We start from the raw sequence: 19,277 nt of genomic DNA on the forward strand, positions 1-19,277 counted from the left end.
CTTGTAAATGGTACCATTGGTACCAAGGGCCCTGTGACCAGGGAAGGTCCCTAAGGGCTGCAACCTGTGTGGTGCCACCCTAAGGGACCCCTCGCCTAACACATGCATGCACACTGCCATTGCAGATTGTGTGTGTTAGTGGGGAGAAAAAGGCAAAGTAGACATGGTATCCCCCTCAGGGTGCCATGCCCACAAAACACTGTCTATGGCATAGGAAAGTCACCCCTCTAGCAGGCCTTACAGCCCTAAGGCACAGTGCACTATACCACAGGTGAGGGCATAGTTGCATGAGCACTATGCCCCTACAGTGTCTAAGACCATTCTTAGAAATTGTAAGTGCAGTGTGGCCATAGTAAGTATATGGTCTGGGAGTTTGTCAAAAACTAACTCCAAAGTTCCATATTGGCTACACTGAATACTGGGAGGTTGGATATCAAGCTTCCCAGAATAGTAAACCCACACTAATGCCAGTGTTGGATTTATAAAAAAATGCACACAGAGGGCATCTTAGAAATGCCCCCTGTATTTTACCCAATCCTTCAGTGCAGGACTGACTGGTCTGTGCCAGCCTGCCACTGAGACGAGTTTCTGACCCCATGGGGTGAGAGCCTTTGTGTTCTCTGAGGCCAGAAACAAAGCCTGCACTGGGTGGAGGTGCTTCACACTTCCCCCTGTAGCAACTGTTACACCTAGCAGTGAGCCTCAAAGGCTCAGGCTTTGTGTTACAATGTCCCAGGGCACTCCAGCTAGTGGAGATGCCCCCCCACACCCCCACCCATTGGCTACTGCCCCCCCAGACCTAAACACCCCCCTAAATTGAGTATTTAGGGGCGACCCTGAACCCTGGAAACCAGATTCCTGCAACCTGAAGAAAGAAGGACTGCTGACTTGAAAGCCCCGCAGAGACGTCAACTGACTTGGCCCCAGCCCTACTGGCCTTTCTCCAGACTCCGAGAACCTGCACAGCGATGCACCCGGCAGGAAGAGCAACCTCTGAGGACTCAGTGGACTGGCCTGCACCTAAAGGACCAAGAAACTCCAGGGGACAGCGGCTCTGTCCAGAACTGCAACAAAAAAACAACTTTAAAGAGGCTCCAGCCTCAATCAAGAAGCGTGAGTCTGCACAATCTGCACCCAACGCCCCTTGCTCGTGTTCAGAGAAACCAACACCGCAAAGAGGACCCCCAGGCGACTCAAACGACGTGGACATCCTGAGTCGACCTACCCTCACAGCGATGCCTGCAGAGAGGATACAGAGGGTCTAGAGGCAAATGCCCGGTAACAAAGGAACCCGACACCTGGAAGAAGCACTGCACCCGCAGCCCCCAGTAACGAAAGGAACCAACCACCGGTGCAGGAGTGACCAGCAGGCGGCCCTCATCCTAGCCCAGTCGGTGGCTGGCCGAGAAGCCCCCCTGTGCCCTGCGCATGCATCGCCAGAGTGACCCCCAGATCCCTGATTGAGGGCTTTGGATTCTCAACTGAGGAGTATAGAATTAGTTTCAGGGGGGCTCACAAAACCTTGAGTCAGATGCTGGTGCAGAAATGAGCATGAGCGACCACTGCAGGGGACCTTGCAAGATCAAAGAGTAGCAGGTCGGAGCCTAGCATTGCAGTTTCATAAGGGCAAGTGCCAGTTCCATGACCCTCAGACATGGACCATAGCCCTCTGGCACACAAGGATCTGCTCTCAAATGGATCTGTTCTTTCCTCATAGGTAGAACGCAAAGGGTGAAGCTGCCACCCTTCACATCACAGACCAAGAAATTGACATGGAGAGTCCCACAAGGATCATCCCTCAGTCCAACCCTTTTTAACATATAAGGACACCACTTGCCAACATCATCTGATCACAAGACATCACCATCATCTCCTATGCTGATGACACTCAACTCATCAGTTCTTTGACGGACAAAACAACCACCACCAGAACCAACTTCACCAACTGCATGACAATGGTGGCAGACTAGATGCGAACCAACTGCCTATAGCTCAACTCCAACAAGGCAGAAGTACTGGCCTTCGGCAACAAGACCTCCCCCTGGGTCTCCACGGGGTGGCCGTCAGAGCTAGAACTAACACCCACACCACATACCACAAACAAAATATAGGGATCACCCTAGACGGAAAGCTCCACATGACAGCTTAAGATAATGCAGTGTGCACCTCCTGCTTCCACAGCCTACGAAAAATCTTCAAATGGTTGCCTCAGAACACCAGACGGGCCATCACACAAGCACGCATCACCAGCAGGCTCGACTACGGCAACACTCTGTGTAGTAGTTGTCTAGAGATCCTTGCATAGACTCCAGACCATACAGAACACTGTTGCAAGACTCTTACTCAACCTCCCAAGCTGCACGCCCACATTACACTGCACATCAAGAAGCTTCACTGGCTCCCCATTAACAAGCCCAGCCAATTCAAACTTATCGCGCACACATACAAAGCCCTACACAACACAGGACAAGAATACCTTAACAGCCACATACACTTTCACCAACCCAGCAGACACCTACACTGCTTCACTCATTCGCACACTTTCCTTGCACCCGCAATAGCAAAACTGGAGGTCACTCATTCCTCTACATCACACCCAAGACAAGGAACAACCTCCCTCTATTCATCAGAGCCTCCTCCTCACTTCTTGCGTTCTGCAAGAAGCAGAAGATTGGTTCTTTTCATAAACAACTTGGGGGCCACACACATACACACCTGCCCAAGTGCCTGGATACCCTCTTGGGTGATTAGTGTGCTGTAGAAATCAATGTAAAATATAGTAATTAATAAACTCAATGTGTCCGTCTGACCTCAGAATCTTGGCGACATCACGTTTTGGATCTACTACTTTGGTTCATGCTGCAGACTACCTAGTTCCACCCATTTTCAGTGACTTCTTTCATTTTGCTTTTGAAAAAGTTCCTGGAAGATTTTAGTTGCCTTAATGTTTCATCAATGACATTTTTAAGTTCAAAGTGACCACTTTTTCAATAAAAAATGTTTTTCTTTTAATTAGAAAGGGCAACACTGTTTAATCAATAGGAAGGCTGAGCAAGGTGTGCTCCTTTAGCCACAGCGATTCTGAAGGCATAACTGACAAGTAGGACCCAATAGTGGTGGGCAATTTGTGAGGGGAATACACTTCATGAACAAAGAGGATATAGCTTAGCTCTACCACATGAGGAAGAATCCCTTAGGGAAGAAAGGGGTACTTATTTGGATGGAACTGATTAGCAAGGCAAACTCTGGAGGAGGTGGACTCAACTCATCTATTCGATCTTTCAATATACAGAGGAACACAAGACTCTGGCCTCAAAAAAGCATGCAGGAAGGAGCCAGCACTCATTCTCATTGCAATGACCTCCAAGGCCAAAAAGCAAGCAACTAGATCCCAGAAGGCAATGAATGATTGGTAAAGTGCATTCAGACATCGTCTTACACTAGACCATCCAGTGTAAAGGCTCCAATGAAGTAAGGGACGGTTTGGTCCATGAGCATGTTTGGCTCCAGAAACTTTCACTTTGCTAAGCAACGATTATATGTATCATCATCAGATTTTGAAATATGCTTCCATTCTCTGTGTTAAACTGGACTCATAAACAACTCCGATCTAGAACCATTATGGTTATTTAAATGTTTGGAATGTTTTTGGTTTGAAGAGAGTGATCTACTATGATGAATTGTCAAAGTATACTACAGGAGGTTAGGGAAATGCATGGTTTTAAAACCTTTAACTGGGGATATGCATTTTGTTAGTAGAGTTTCTGGACATGTTCTATTAACTTTTAGTTTATTTAACATTGCTGTTTTGACATATAGAAAATGCATGTGCTTTAAAAAAAAAAAAAAGTATATATATATTTTTTTTTATAGATTTCACAGGAACTTTATTGGAGAAGTGATATCGATTTTTTCATGAAGAAGGGGGTTGTCACAGCATTCTCCACCAAAATGATTGATTTGTATGAGGAATGTGCATATTCAGATAAGCACAGTAGCCAAGGGACTTTTGGGCAATTTTCATTGAGACATGGGTATTGCATGGGTGTTTTTGGGGTTGTGAGCTGGAGATCACTGAGTAGTACAAACAGTCATAGGGCCCAATGTTAAGTGACTAAGTAATGCAAAAAGGCAATGATTTATGTCTTAGCAAGGGCGCATCATCAGGCAGAGATCCTGCTGTAATGTGGATAGGAGGTGCAAAAATCAAAGAGCAGCACACACTGGTTTGAGTTATACATCTCTACTCACCTCCTTCTCAAAAATGGCCTGATGCTTCTTGGAGAGCTTGTCAGCCTCAGCACTGAAGTTGCTCCGGTGAGCCTCCAGCTCTTTGTCCAGCCGCAGCTGGTGTTCATCCAGCTCTGCCTTCAGCTTGTTTTCCAGTGCCATCAACTGCTTCTGATGCTGCCGGCGCATGCGCTTGTAGCCAGTCATCTGTTCCCGTAAAGCAGAGTCCTGCTCATGCTCCTGAATCTGACGAGTCACCTGAAAAGAAGGAAGTTAAACTGATCAAGAAATAGAGTGGACTGCAAACAGTGATCTTCTTACAGTTGGGCAGAAGACTTCCGATATAACTGCAAAATCTGCGTGTGTCTTAGTTGTCCTTATTATAAAGATCAGTCAGGCTCCACTGACTGGAAGGGAGCAATGGATAAAGGGATAGAGATCGATATAGAGACAGACGGGTGGATATAACAGGGACCCAATTATCAGGTCGATCAGTGTGCATTAGACTTGTGCCACACATACCCACCACTGCACAATTCTTCAAGTCCAAACTGATATGTGCTACTCAAATGCAACCATTCTTCTGTGTTCTGGTCAAAGTCTTGAACTCAAACACTTGCGTGGCATTAACTACCTTTAGAAAACCAGAGTCTAATGACTTCTTCTCCGATATGAAATTGATAAAAACGGGTGAAACAGCTTGCTAGCCAAATGACTGAGACCAACCTGCAAATAGTAAGACCGTAATAAGCTTTAAAAAAATAAGTATAATAATAAACATGGACAATAGGGGGACATGTCAGGAGCCTAAAAAGACATTGATGCTAAACAAAATGAGGAATTATGCCAATACTATGATCTGAGGTGGAAATTTCAAACTTAATTTGACTAAACTGAATTAGATGTATTTGGTCAGGTTAAACCGTTTACACTATGTAGAGGATTAAAAAACGTGTTTGAATTATCTAACAGGGGAGCAAGAATACATGTGCACTGCAATGCAATTGTGGAGATGAGAACGGGAATACAACTTTAACACTGAAATATGTCTATAATAGAATACTGAGAGGAAGGGGTATTCAGTTTGAGTTATCTTTCATGATATGTAGAATTCTGATGGCCATGGCAATGTGTGTTATTACATACTAAGTTTAGAAGCATTAAGTATTGTCACAAAAGAGTGGAGAAGTATGTTTTTATATAAATACTAATAAAGAATTTTAACACTTAAACTGACATTAATTTTTCTCCTATTAGTTCACATCTGATTGAGTGACTTTAGAAAGAGCAATTAATGTATGATTCCTGCGATTAGTTCTACAATTATAAAAGTTCATAATGTACGCTGGAGGATAGGGAGTGATATTGGTAACTGTTTTGTCCTTACTAAAAATGGTGATCAAGGCCACCAAGCTGTTCAAGCCAATCTTATCCTATACCATCACACCACGAAATGAATCTACTCTTACTGGAAGACAGGCCCTCATATTCAAAAGTAAAAAATTGTGTTACTGTCCATGTCTCTTGAAATATGTAGATAGTGGCTTAAGACAACTGTTTGGCCAAAATGTATTAAATAATTTACAATGCCATCCAGCTACAGTCAAGTAAATATTTTTTATTGAGCATTTCTTTACAGTGTAGATTGGACATGACATCATTTGAGATGATCAATTGGAGATTTTTACAATAGTCAATCTACTTGGTTTTGCTCTGACCGGGAAGGTTCTCTCTGATTTACAACCACTGGATTAGCATGTAAGAATTTAGACCCAGCGTTCCAAATTACTATTAATGGTCTTAAATGTGAATTTGTTTTACATTTTGAGACCAGTTACTTGACAAGAAAGCGTGTCAGGGAAGACAGCACATAACTCTAATATCTGAATTTCTCACTGGAACAGACTAATTATTTATTCACTAGACCTGGATCACAGACAATTTTTACTCATCAGCCAGCAATCACTGCTGGCTACTTCTTAGTTACAGAATTATAAGGAATGACTAGTGATCAGAGCTTTCCAATCTGAGTCAATGAGTGGATTTATTTACAAACAAAATTAGGTTTTCTCATTGCTGTTTGATTTAGCATTAGATGCCAACCTTCATCAAGTTCACTGATTTAGACCTCAACTGTGATAAAAAATTATATATATATGGAAAATGTCACTTACCCAGTGTACATCTGTTCGTGGCATGAGACGCTGCAGATTCACATGCTGTGCATATCCCGCCATCTAGTGTTGGGCTCGGAGTGTTACAAGTTGTTTTTCTTCGAAGAAGTCTTTTAGAGTCACAAGATCAAGGGACTCCTCCCCTTTTGGCTCCATTGCGAATGGGCGTGGACCCCATCTTAGACTGTTTTCCCCGCAGAGGGTGAGGTAGGAGTTGTGTATATAGTAATAGTGCCCATGCAATGGAGTAAGTATGTATGTACATAATGTGACTAAAAGTGATATATTTACAAATTTACAAATGTACAAGTTTTATTTTTATCAACTTATAACGGCTACAGGCTCCCGGGGAGGTGGGAGGGCGCATGTGAACCTGTAGCGTCTCATGCCACGAACAGATGTACACTGGGTAAGTGACATTTTCGTTCGATGGCATGTGTAGCTGCAGCTACACATGCTGTGCATAGACTAGCAAGCAGTTATCTCCACAAAAGCGGTGGTTTAGCCTGTAGGAGTTGAAGTTGTTTGAAATAATGTTCTTAATACTGCTTGTCCTACTGTGGCTTGTTGTGTTGTTAACACATATATAACAAGTTTGAATACACTTAACTATCCATCTGGCAATGTCTTGTTTGGATATTGGATTTCCTGCATGAGGTTTTTGGAAAGCTACAAACAATTGTTTTGTTTTGCAAATTTGTTTGGTTCTATCAATGTAATACATTAGTGCTCTTTTTATGGCTAATGTATGTAATGCTCTTTCAGCTACAGAGTCTGGTTCTGGAAAGAACACTGGGAGTTCCACTGTTTGATTTAAGTGGAACGGTGATATGACTTTTGGCAAAGATTTTGGATTTGTGCGTAGAACCACTTTATGTTTGTGTATTTGTATAAAGGGTTCTTGTATGGTAAAGGCTTGTATTTCACTTACTCTTCTGAGAGATGTGATAGCTATTAGGAAGGCTACTTTCCAGGTTAAGTATTGTATCTCACAAGAGTGCATGGGTTCAATTGGTGGACCCAGGAGTCGTGTTAATACAATATTGAGGTTCCACGAAGCAACTGGTGGTGTTCTTGGTGGAATAATTCTTTTTAGACCCTCCATAAATGCTTTTATGACTGGGATTCTGAATAGTGAAGTTGAATGTGTAATTTGCAGATAGGCCGAAATTGCTGTGAGATGTATTTTAATGGATTAAAAAGCTAACTTAGACTTTTGTAAGTGTAGTAAGTAGCTTACAATGTTTTTCGCGGATGCGTGTAATGGTTGAATTTGATTATTATGACAGTAATAAACAAATATTTTTCATTTATTTGCGTAGCAATGTCTTGTAGTAGGTTTTCTAGCCTGTTTGATGACCTCCATACATTCTTGTGTAAGGTCTAGATGTCCGAATTCTAAGACTTCAGGAGCCAGACTGCTAGATCGAGCGATGCTGGATTCGGGTGTCTGATCTGTTGTTTGTGTTGAGTTAACAGATCTGGTCTGTTTGGCAGTTTGATATGAGGCACTACTGACAGGTCTAGTAGTGTTGTGTACCAAGGTTGTCGTGCCCAAGTTGGTGCTATTAGTTTGAGTTTGAGTTTGTTTTGACTCAATTTGTTTACGAGATACGGAAGGAGTGGGAGAGGGGGAAAAGCGTAAGCAAATATCCCTGACCAACTCATCCATAACGCATTGCCCTTGGAGTGAAGCTGTGGGTACCTGGATGCAAAGTTTTGGCATTTTGCATTTTCTTTTGTTGCGAATAGGTCTATTTGCGGTGTTCCCCAGTTTTGGAAGTAGGTTTGTAGTATCTGGGGATGAATTTCCCATTCGTGGATCTGTTGGTGATCCCAACAGATTGTCGGCTAACTGGTTTTGAATTCCTGCTATGTATTGCGCTATTAGGCGAATGTGATTGTGAATCGCCCAATGCCAAATCTTTTGTGCTAAGAGACACAACTGTGTTGAGTGTGTCCCTCCCTGTTTGTTTAGGTAATACATTGTTGTCATGTTGTCTGTTTTGACAAGAATGTGTTTGTGGGCTATTAGTGGTTGAAATGCTTTCAACGCTAGAAACACTGCTAGTAGTTCTAACTGATTTATATGAAGTTGTTTCTGCTGAGTGTCCTATTGTTCCTGGATGCGGTGTTGGTTGAGGTGTGCTCCCCACCCTACCATGGAAGCATCTGTTGTGATCACGTATTGAGGCACTGGGTCTTGGAAAGGCCGCCCTTGGTTTAAATTTATAGGATTCCACCATTGAAGCGAGGTGTATGTTTGGCGGTCTATCAACACTAGATTTTGAAGTTGACCCTGTGCTTGTGACCATTGTGTTGCTAGGCACTGTTGTAAGGGCCGCATGTGTAATCTTGCGTTTGGGACAATGGCTATGCATGAGGACATCATGCCTAGTAGTTTCATCACTAATTTTACCTGAAACCTTTGGTTTGGGTGCATGCTTTGTATTAAGTTTTGGAATGCTTGTACCCTTTGTGGACTTGGAGTGGCAATCCCTTTTTTTGTGATGATTGTTGCTCCTAAGTATTGTTGTATTTGACACGGCTGTAAGTGTGATTTTTGGTAGCTTAGTGAGAACCCTAGTTTGTGCAGGGTTTCTATGACGTATTTTGTGTGTTGAAGACACTGTTCCTGCGTGTTGCTCTTGATTAACCAATCGTCTAGATACGGGAATACGTGTATGTGCTGTCTTCTGATATGGGCTGCTACTACTGCAAGGCATTTTGTAAATACCCTTGGTGCTGTGGTTATCCCGAATGGTAACACTTTGAATTGGTAATGTTCTCCTTGAATTACAAACCTTAAGTATTTTCTGTGAGAAGGATGTATGGGTATATGGAAGTACGCATCCTTGAGATCTAATGTTGACATGTAGTCTTGTTGTTTGAGCAAGGGGATTACGTCTTGAAGTGTCACCATGTGAAAGTGATCTGATTTGATGTAAAGATTTAGTGTTCTGAGATCTAAGATGGGTCTCAGAGTCTTGTCCTTTTTGGGTATAAGAAAATACTGGGAATAAACACCTGTTCTTTCTGATGGTTGGGTACCAGTTCTATTGCATCTTTTTGCAACAACGCTTGGACTTCTAGTTGTAATAGATCCAAGTGCTGTTTGGACATGTTGTGTGTTTCTTGGAGGCACATTTGGTGGTAATTGTAGGAATTCTATGCAATAACCATGTTGGATAATGGCTAGGACCCACGAGTCTGTTGTTATTTCTTCCCAGTTTTGGTAAAAATCTGTGAGTCTCCCCCCCACTGGTGTTATGTGTTGGGGATTTGTGACACTGCAGTCACTGTTTATTTTGAGGGGTCTTTGGAACTTTCCTCTAGTTTTAGGGAACTGTCCACCTCTGTATTGTCCCCGAAAGCCTCCTCTTTGATACTGGCCCTGGTATGTGGGTCTGGTTTGTGGGGTTGAGGGTTCTGTACTTTGGGCCCGAAACCCCCCTCTAAATTGTTTCTTCCTAAATGTGCCTCTGCTCTGTGGGGAGTAGAGTGCGCCCATGGCCTTGGCCGTATCCTTCTTTAGCTTCTCTATAGCTGTGTCCACCTCCGGCCCAAACAACTGCTGTCCATTAAAAGGCATATTAAGCACAGCCTGTTGGATTTCGGGCTTAAATCCTGAGGTGCGTAGCCATGCGTGTCTCCGAATAGTGACCGCTGTATTCACAGTTCTTGCAGCTGTGTCTGCTGCATCCATTGCCGATCGTATCTGGTTGTTCGAGATACTCTGGCCCTCTTCCACCACTTGTTGTGCACGCTTTTGGAACTCCTTGGGCAGATGGTCTATAAAGTGCTGCATTTCATCCCAATGAGCCCTGTCATATCTTGACAATAAAGCCTGGGAATTGGCAATGCGCCATTGATTGGCCGCTTGTGCTGCAACTCTTTTCCCTGCTGCATCAAACTTTCGACTTTCTTTGTCGGGTGGTGGTGCATCTCCAGAGGTGTGTGAATTAGCCCTTTTACGTGCTGCGCCTACTACTACTGAGTTAGGTGTCAGTTGTTGTGTGATGTATACAGGGTCTGTAGAGGGAGGCTTGTACTTTTTCTCTACCCTAGGTGTGATGGCTCTGCCTTTGACGGGTTCCTGAAATACTTGTTTCGCGTGTTTCAACATCCCTGGTAACATCGGGAGACTTAGGTACTGACTGTGTGTCGACGACAAAGTATTAAATAAAAAGTCATCCTCAATAGGTTCTGCGTGCAGTGCCACATTGTGAAAAGCCGCTGCTCTGGACAACACTTGCGTGTAGGCAGTACTGTCCTCAGGTGGTGATGGTCTTGCTGGGTAGCAGTCTGGACTATTATCTGATACTGGCGCATCATATAGATCCCATGCATCTGGGTCATCCTGGCTGATCGCTGTGTGCGTTGGTGATTGCATCCTAGGGGGGGTTGCAATTGGTGACAGTTGCAGTGAGTGGTGTGGTGATGGTTGTGGCGAAGAGTGAGGTGGAGTTACTGTTTTTGCCACTTTTGCTTGTGGTTGTTTTTCTTTGTCTTGGAAAGCAAGTTTCCTTTTCATCCTTATAGGAGGGAGAGTTCTTATTTTCCCTGTTTCCTTTTGAATATGGAGCCTTCTTTGTGTATAATCTGGCTCCCCCGCTTCTAGCTCTTGTCCAAATTTATGGCCTTGTAGTTGTTCTGAAAGGCCTTGTTCTTCGGAGTAGGAGCTTGTTTTCGGCTCCGAAGCTGGGTGTTTCGGTACCAAAACTTTTTCTACAGTCTTTTTCGGCTCCGAAGCCACTTTTTTAGGTTTCAGTGTGCTGATCTCTCGGTGCCGACTTATCTCAGAGCCGGTCTCTCGGTGTCGTGTCTGGTCTGAGCCAGGTTCTCGGTTTCGAGTATGCTCTGTGCCGGGATCTCGACCGGAGTCGGATGTCTTCAGCACTTGCGTGCCCTTTTTCGGTGCCGATGGATGGTCACCGATTTTAGGGGTTAAGCCATGGCCTGCCGGCGGTGGCGTCCCCTGGGCCTTCATGATTTTGGCGTGAGTTTTGGCTGGGGCTGGTTTACTCACGGTTTTCGGCGCCTGTTCTGTTTCGGGCTCGTCCGAGTCAGCGATGGAGAAAGTCTCCTCTTCCTTGACGTCGTGGTGTTCTGACGGCGCTGATGCCATTTGAAGCCTTTGTGCTCTCCGGTCCCGTAGCGTTTTCTTCGACCGAAACGCCTGACAGGCCTTGCAGGTATCCTCTTCTTTGTGTTCGGGGGACAAACACAAATTACAGACCAGATGTTGATCTGTGTAAGGATACTTGTTGTGGCATTCGGGGCAGAAGAGGAATGGGGTCCGTTCCATTAGCCTTGAAGACTCACGCGGTCGGGCCGACCAGGCCCCGCCGGGGAATAGAAGCCCCGAGGGGCTACCGGAGCTCTTCTTGATTCGGTGTCGATCTACGCTAACTAACCCGATACCGAACGACAACAATACCATCGATTTTTCCGAGATTTAACTAACTTTCCGAACCGAAACACAGAGCGAAGAGGAACACGTCTGAACCCGATGGCGGAAAGAAAACAATCTAAGATGGAGTCAACGCCCATGCGCAATGGAGCCGAAAGGGGAGGAGTCCCTCGATCTCGTGACTCGAAAAGACTTCTTCGAAGAAAAACAACTTGTAACACTCCGAGCCCAACACTAGATGGCGGGATATGCACAGCATGTGTATCTGCAGCTATACATGCCATTGAACATATATATTTAACAAAAACAATAAAACATGGTGGTAGTAATTCATTTTCATACATCAATACCAACAATAACTAAAGTTGCCAACAGGTTTCGCCTTTTGGACCTTGGAAGTGTTTAGCCATGCAGCACATTATCTTGGGTGCTGTACCGCCAGGGATTGAAGAGCTATACAATTACTACACACTGGGTGTGCTAGAGTGAGTAGTTTTGTTCATGAAAATAGTGCAGGGTGAGTGTGTACTAAACAGCAAAAGGACTGCACCTTGAAGAATGAGTCCATCTTGACGGTACTTAATTACACAAATCAGTGTAAAACCTGTAAACACAAAACCCCTCTGTCCTGAGACCACAACCCAAATAGTCTCACGCATCGCCCCTCCACAATGCACTGAGAGGTGGCATAGTACACAAGCCCTACTGGTTGCATTCCAGGCCCCCTCAGAGGAGGAAAGTGGTGAGGCATTCAATACAGAGCAGGGACGGGAGAGAAGACTGGTGTTCCTCTGATGGCATGCACCTTTAAGTAACGTAAAACAACAAAGATGCCTGTGCTCGCACCACACGTAAAAACTCCTAAACCATTCACTCACTTGCAGCCTGTTCCAACCTTTCACACTTGAAAAACGTGATTTTTTAAAAAAATGCAGTAAAATGGCGTGTGCAGCTTTTATTTGGAGCCCACACACTGTATTCAAAGTTACCCGCAATGAGGGCGCTCATCTGGTGTTCATACAGCCAGCACCACGCTTCTTACGCGCATGCCGGTGTAAGTAGGAACAGATGTATTTTCTACAGAGGACCGTGCTTTTAGTGCCTTTGCCTCAAATTAAAAATCGAAGCAAACTGCTTAGGCACGTTTCAGAATGCTTTTCAGCAGTACTTACACGTATTCATTTTGCAGAATTCGGAGGAGGTAGGTCAGTGTGTAATTTCTACCCATTACTTTTCAACTGCCACACCACCTCTTTAACCACAGATATTACCAAAAACATAATATCCATGATGTTACGTTACCTCTTAGCCTGACAGAGCAGTGGTGGTCGGCAGGGTTGCCAGGATGAAGTAAGTGGAGGGTTGGAAACATCAAAGATGCCAACGACAGGGAAAGGAAGAAAAACAAGCAGCGTGTGCATGTAGACTTCGGGGTCAGAGGTTCTACGCACGTGAAACATGATAAATAGATGCAAATACAGTTAGCATTTAAAAGATATTTGTTAGAAAGTATACTGATGCGGACGCTGACCAAGCAACCACAGTGTAACACGAACGGGAAAGAAGTAATAAAGTACAAGTTACTTACCTTGGTAACAATATCTGGTACAGACAAATTCTAGTTGCAGATTCCTTACCTTAGAATATTCCCCCAGGCGTCAGACTGGATCCGGATATTTTTTTTCTTCAAGCAATACCCTTGCACGTGGCTAAGTGGTGTCGGTCGAGTCCGCGCTCGTCGTTGGCATCGTAGTCGCAGTGATGACGTCTGGAGTAGTACATAGATGCCACCTCAGCGACGTACATTTTTTTTCACGATTTTCCACGCCAAAGGTCAGAGCTGTGAAGAACACTGAAATTGGTGTGCCAGAGCTAAGGCCCTGAATGGGGAAGCCCTACCCCTAGAAATCAGTTCGCAAGCAGGGAGGATGGGTGGAAGGAAAGGAATCTGCAAGTAGAATTGGTCTCTACCAGATATATCATTACCGAAGGTAAGTAACGTGTACATCTGATATAGACTTCTAGTTGCAGATTCCTTACCTTAGAATAGGTACCCAAGCAATGCCATCCTCAGAGGTGGGCTTCAAACCAAGATCATACTAGAAAGTCATGCAGGACCGAATGACCAAAGTAGCCGTCACTACGGACCTCACTGTCCAGGCAGTAATGTTTAGTAAACGTATGCAAGGATGCCCATGTAGCTGCCTGGCAGACATCCAGGACAGGAACTCCGCGTGCTAATGCAGTGGAAGCAGCAGTTGCTCTGGTGAAATGAGTGTGCAAGCCCAGAGGGAGTTGCTTCTTTGCCAAAGCGTAGCACATCTTGATGCAAAGTACCACCCACTGATGGTATGTTTTTGCACCCCCTTCTTTTTTTTCGCACCCACATTTCCATAAACAGCTGATCGTCCATCCAGAAATCTTTAGTACGACTGAGACAGAACTCCAACGCTCTTTTTGGATCCATGCGGTGGAATCTCCTCCTCATGAGAAGGATGTGGAGGGGAGTAAAAAGTAAGCAAAGTGATGGACTGGCCTACATGAAAAGGTGCAATGACTTTGGGAAGGAAGGAAGCCTTAGTTCGTAGCACCACTTTGTCAGGGTGCACAGACAAAAATAGGGGCTTAGAAGATAGAGCTTAAATCTCACTCACTCTGCGAGCAGAAGTGATGCCAATAAGAAAAACACTGAGGCATGATAAAAGGAGCGGGAGGAAACAAATAGGTGAGGCCCTTAAGGAATCTAACAATAGGAGACTTAAAGAGTGAAGGCTGATCAGGCAACCCAAGTAAGGCTCAGATAGCCGATAAATAGCTCTTAAGGGTGCATAAATCAGAGCCCAGCTGGGCTAAAGAAAAAATGAAGAAAAGAACCTCAGAAAGAGGAGCAGAAAGTGGATCAAGAGATTTGTTGGTACACCATGCCACTAATTTATTCTAACGACAGGCGTATACCGTTTTGGTGGAGGGACACCTGGCTGCCAAGATTACATAACAGACTTCGGGTAGTAGGTCAAAAGCCGTCAACTGCCGCCGCTTAATCTCCATGCATGGAAGCGGAGATTGGACAGGTTCGGTTGGAGAACTGCCCCCTGATGCTGCGAAGGGGCAGTCTGAGTAGAGGATCGGTGACATTGCTCAGTAGCTCTGGATACCTACTCTCCGTAGGCTATTTATTTTTGGGACAGTGTACACTTTATATTATTACTATGCTGGGAGACTGTACACTGGACCACTAATCTCCCGGTCCCTTGTGTTTTTTCATTTATGTACAGCAGTTTAGCTGTGGGACCCTCCAAACAGAATAGAAAACATAACATTTGACGCCCTGTTGAAATCTTCCACAATGGATGAATTCCAGGGTCTGAGTTACGATGACGAGATGGTGTCAGCAATATGACAGACACCTTCCATCCTCAACAATGATGGTTCTGCTCCATCGGGTAGTCTCAAGGAAGATTGGAATAAACTGTCTACTTTGAAACGGGAACTGATTAAAACTGTCATGCATGGGACCATCATGACTGAATATCTACGCGCAAATATAGCGCCCAATGGTCTTCTAGTATCCAACATACCCAGGATCTTTTTACAAGATTTAGCTTTCAGGAAAGATTGGGCACAGATAGCTTGGAAGTGCACCAGGGACTGGCTAGTCCTGATTATAAACACTTCTAAACGTCTGGCCGATTCTATAACTACCCAAATTAGTGCAATTGAAAACACTTTGAATACCACTGTGACTTTGACAGCCTTTAAGAGCGGCCTTTCAGAAATTACCTCGGAACTGAATGAAACAAAAGAGTTCCTTACGCAACAAAAAATTACTAAACTTCAGAAGGATATAGTGAAGTTTAGTAGAGAAAAGGTCTACTCATACATCAAAGATGATTATGATGTCAATAATCAGTTGCGTTCTTCAGACGAATCTGCCTCTTCTTATAAGAAACCACGCACTTTCAGCAGTGGTTCTTCATCTGATGGATGGAGCACAGACGACAATCCCCCTCAACCGTTCTACAATTACCCACCGTATCCCGTGAACCATCCAATGCAGTGGCAACCACCTTATCCATTCTTTCAACCTTGCCCAATGATATCTTTTGTGCCTTTTTTAGGCCGAGGCCGGGGCAGAGGCAGAGGAAGAAGCAGGCATGTCCAATGGTCTGGAGAGGAACCGCAAATAGTAACCAGGAGCCAAACAAAGAAACCCCGCAGAAAATCTAGTAGTGAATTTATCAAATAGACAACTGACCAGGGATGAGTCCTGTGTCCTCAATAGAGGACTTGGCCTTTTACCCACTCCAGAGGAGGATCTGTTTCGACTACATGTTGAACTTGCTCAGTTCTTCCATAAAATTCGTTTTTATTTCTTTTTCAAAGATAAACCTGCTGAACCACAGACTGTAGACTCAGGTTTAAAAAAATCTTCTAGCTTCACTCCACCAACAGCATTGATGCCTAGTGAAGTATTAACCTTTGAAAAAGCTGTATTATCTGACATAAACCAAATACGCCCCAAGAATCCTTATATCAATATTCCAACAAGAGAAAAGAGGGCCTTACAGACACTGGCATCTGACGACACGATAGTCATAAAACAACCTGATAAAGGTGGGGCTATTGTGGTTATGGATTCAGCAGATTGCAGACGTAAATGTCTACGCCTCTTGAGTGACTCTACCTACTTACTACGAGAAGATCACTAGTGATCCCACAAAGAGACTACAAACTCAGATCAGATGTCTTATTGAGGAAGCCAGAAATAATTCATGGATGTCACCAAAGGAAGCAGATTTTCTAGACACGATCCACCCCCGTGTTCCATACTTCTATTGTCTTCCTAAGATCCACAAAGGAACTACACCACCACCTGGACACCCCATCGTGTCAGGAATAGGCTCAGTCCTTGAACCACTATCCGTATTTTGTGACCACTTCTTGCAACCTCTAGTGAAAGGCTCTTCCACCTATCTTAAGGATTCTAAAGATATCCTCAATTTGATTGAATTTATCAACACCTTGGGCAATGTACATGGAATCATCACCCTAGATGTTGAAGCCTTATACACGAACATCCCACAAGCAGCGACCCTACAGGTAGTGGAATCTGCGCTACGTGAGGTTTCCACCCCTCTGTCCCCTCCAATCTCTTATTATGCAATGTGCATCCCTGGCCCTAACAGAGAACTTTTTTCAATTTGAGGATCAGTTCTTCCATCAAATCAGAGGCACTTCAATGGGTAGTACATTTGCACCAAGTCTAGCATGTTTATACATGTATGATTTTGAAAAACACTACATTTTCCCTCCTACTAATCCTTTTCAGGCCAATATCAAACTATGGAGACGTTACATTGACGACATTTTGATTATAAGGAATGGACCATTTACTTTTTTTTTTTTTTTTTTTTTTTTTTAAATATGTTTATTAAATTTTGAATGTTTACATTGGTAGGATTGTACGGGTTCATTGAAAGTCTACTTCCTCGCCAGCAGCAAAGGAGAGGTAGGTACAGCAGGATCAATAGTAATAAAACAGAAAATACATATACAACCAAATAAACAAACTAAAACCCCCCACCATACTCATAACAGAACTTAGGTCAAATGTTGCTACAGTATATTTCTTTAACTGCCGCGCTTCTTTGAAGGGACGTTCCCTGTGGCACCCAGTGATCCTGTCTCGGGGTACCTGAGCGATGTTGCCCACTGATGGTACTTATTAATTATGCTGAGAGGAGAGGAGCCACGTTTTATTTCTGATTGTTCGGTGTGGCTTGATAGTGTGCGTTGTGCGCATGTTGTTTGTGTGTGTGTTACTCCCTGGGCACCAACTGTGAATAATGCCGGTCTCTAGGGAGAGGATGTGGGCTTTCAGCCCTCCAGTGAGTTGTATTGCGGGTTTGATTTGGGTGAGCTGGCGCTAAATGAGTGCTTGCCGAGTCTGTACTCTCCCGTGATCTTCCATCTGCTTCAAGGCGGCCTCTCATCGTTTTTGGCCGCTAGTCGGGTAATCAGTGTTTCCCAGGTTTCCTTTCCCGTGTGGTGTTGTCCCGCTCGTGCAAGTTTACTCAGTACCAGAGCCTCTGTCCTAGTCCAGCACAGTGTGAGGGAGTGCCAGGCTTTCAGATCAGGGGCCCTGGATGCCTTCCAGTTCATTGCAATCAGTCTTTTGTACAACAAGAATGCTAGGTCTACAAACTTATGTAGATGTCTGTGTTTCTTTTCTCTGACTCTCAACCCTAGCAGGCAAGATTTGGGGTTTGCTGCGGGTGTCAGGCCTGTTAATTCCGCTACCACCTCTGTCAATCCTCTCCATTCCCTATGTATATGAGCGCATTCCCATACCATGTGATAGAAGTGTGCTTCTGAGGCGCCACACTGCGGGCAGGCAGGCGTCGACCCGGGGAACATGTGACGTATCCTAGCTGGAGATAGGTATGTTTGGTGCGTGTAATTGAATTGCGTGTAGCGGAACCTGGGGTTCCTGGACACCCCCCTGATGTGGTAGAGGGCCTTCAGCCACTCCGTTTGAGGAATCGGGTCAGTGAGGACTGCATTCCACCTGTCCCTCGTTCTCTCTAGGTTGAGCTCAGGGGGTTTGTTCAGAGTTTTGTACAAATTTGTCACTATTTTTGTTTGGTTGTCAAAATGCAGCATGTGGTGTAATGTGGGAGAACACTCAGGTTCCCTATGCCCCGCTGCCCACGTCTTTTGGATCAGGTGGCTTATTGCATAATAGGACAGAAATTGCCCGGGGTTCACTGCTGTGAGGGCTTGAATAGCTTCAAATGTCATCAATTTCCCTTCTTCGAAGCAGTCCCCAACCATTATTATTCCGGCCTCGGTCCAAGTCTTGAGTGAATGTAAGCCCATCGCGTTAGCACAGCCCGTGATCGATCCTAATGTTAGGAGTGGCGAGTATGGAAATGTTTTATGGCCCTTTTGTATGTATCTTTGCCAGCACGATTGCGCTACCTCCATTAGCGGGTTACCGGGTACACCCCTTAGTGTTTTATTCATTAACCATGTGATCAGTAGTGCCACATTCAGCCGCGCCAGAAGCCATTTGGACTCCGCCTGTGTTGGCCTGTGCAACTAGTTCAGTATCAACTGTAGTTGTGCAACAGCATAATAAAGTTCGAAGTTGGGGGCTCCCAGCCCGCCTGCAGCGAGCGGGCGCTGCAGGTTGGTGAGTGCAACCCTTGTCCTGCTGCCGCCCCATATTAGTTGTAGTAAGACTGCATTCAGATCCTTGAAGAAACTCCTGGGGACCCAGAGAGGCAGTGCCGTGAAATAATATAGTGGCCTAGGCTGCAGCAGCATATTTGCCACCGCAACCCTGCCCAGGGGCGACGGTGGAAGTTTGGTCCAGAATCTTAGCGATCCCTTCATGGAGGCTAGCGCTCTCCCTAGATTCCAGTCTCTGAGGTCTTCGTTTTTGTGGTATATATGCA

General features: G+C 44.7%; 1 protein-coding gene across 8 annotated transcripts in view; it reads right to left on the minus strand.

Annotated features, from left to right (window-relative positions):
* Positions 1–19,277, minus strand: part of TAOK2 (TAO kinase 2) — an 873,025-nt gene that overhangs the window by 261,649 nt on the left and 592,099 nt on the right. For all 8 annotated transcript variants that reach the window (XM_069244102.1, XM_069244103.1, XM_069244098.1 and 5 more), the window contains one exon: positions 4,252–4,488. In XM_069244102.1, the coding sequence (XP_069100203.1) occupies positions 4,252–4,488 (237 nt within the window). The remainder of the gene's footprint in view (positions 1–4,251; positions 4,489–19,277) is intronic.

The sequence above is a fragment of the Pleurodeles waltl genome, chromosome 7 (assembly GCF_031143425.1).
Source record: "Pleurodeles waltl isolate 20211129_DDA chromosome 7, aPleWal1.hap1.20221129, whole genome shotgun sequence".
Lineage (NCBI taxonomy): Eukaryota > Metazoa > Chordata > Amphibia > Caudata > Salamandridae > Pleurodeles > Pleurodeles waltl.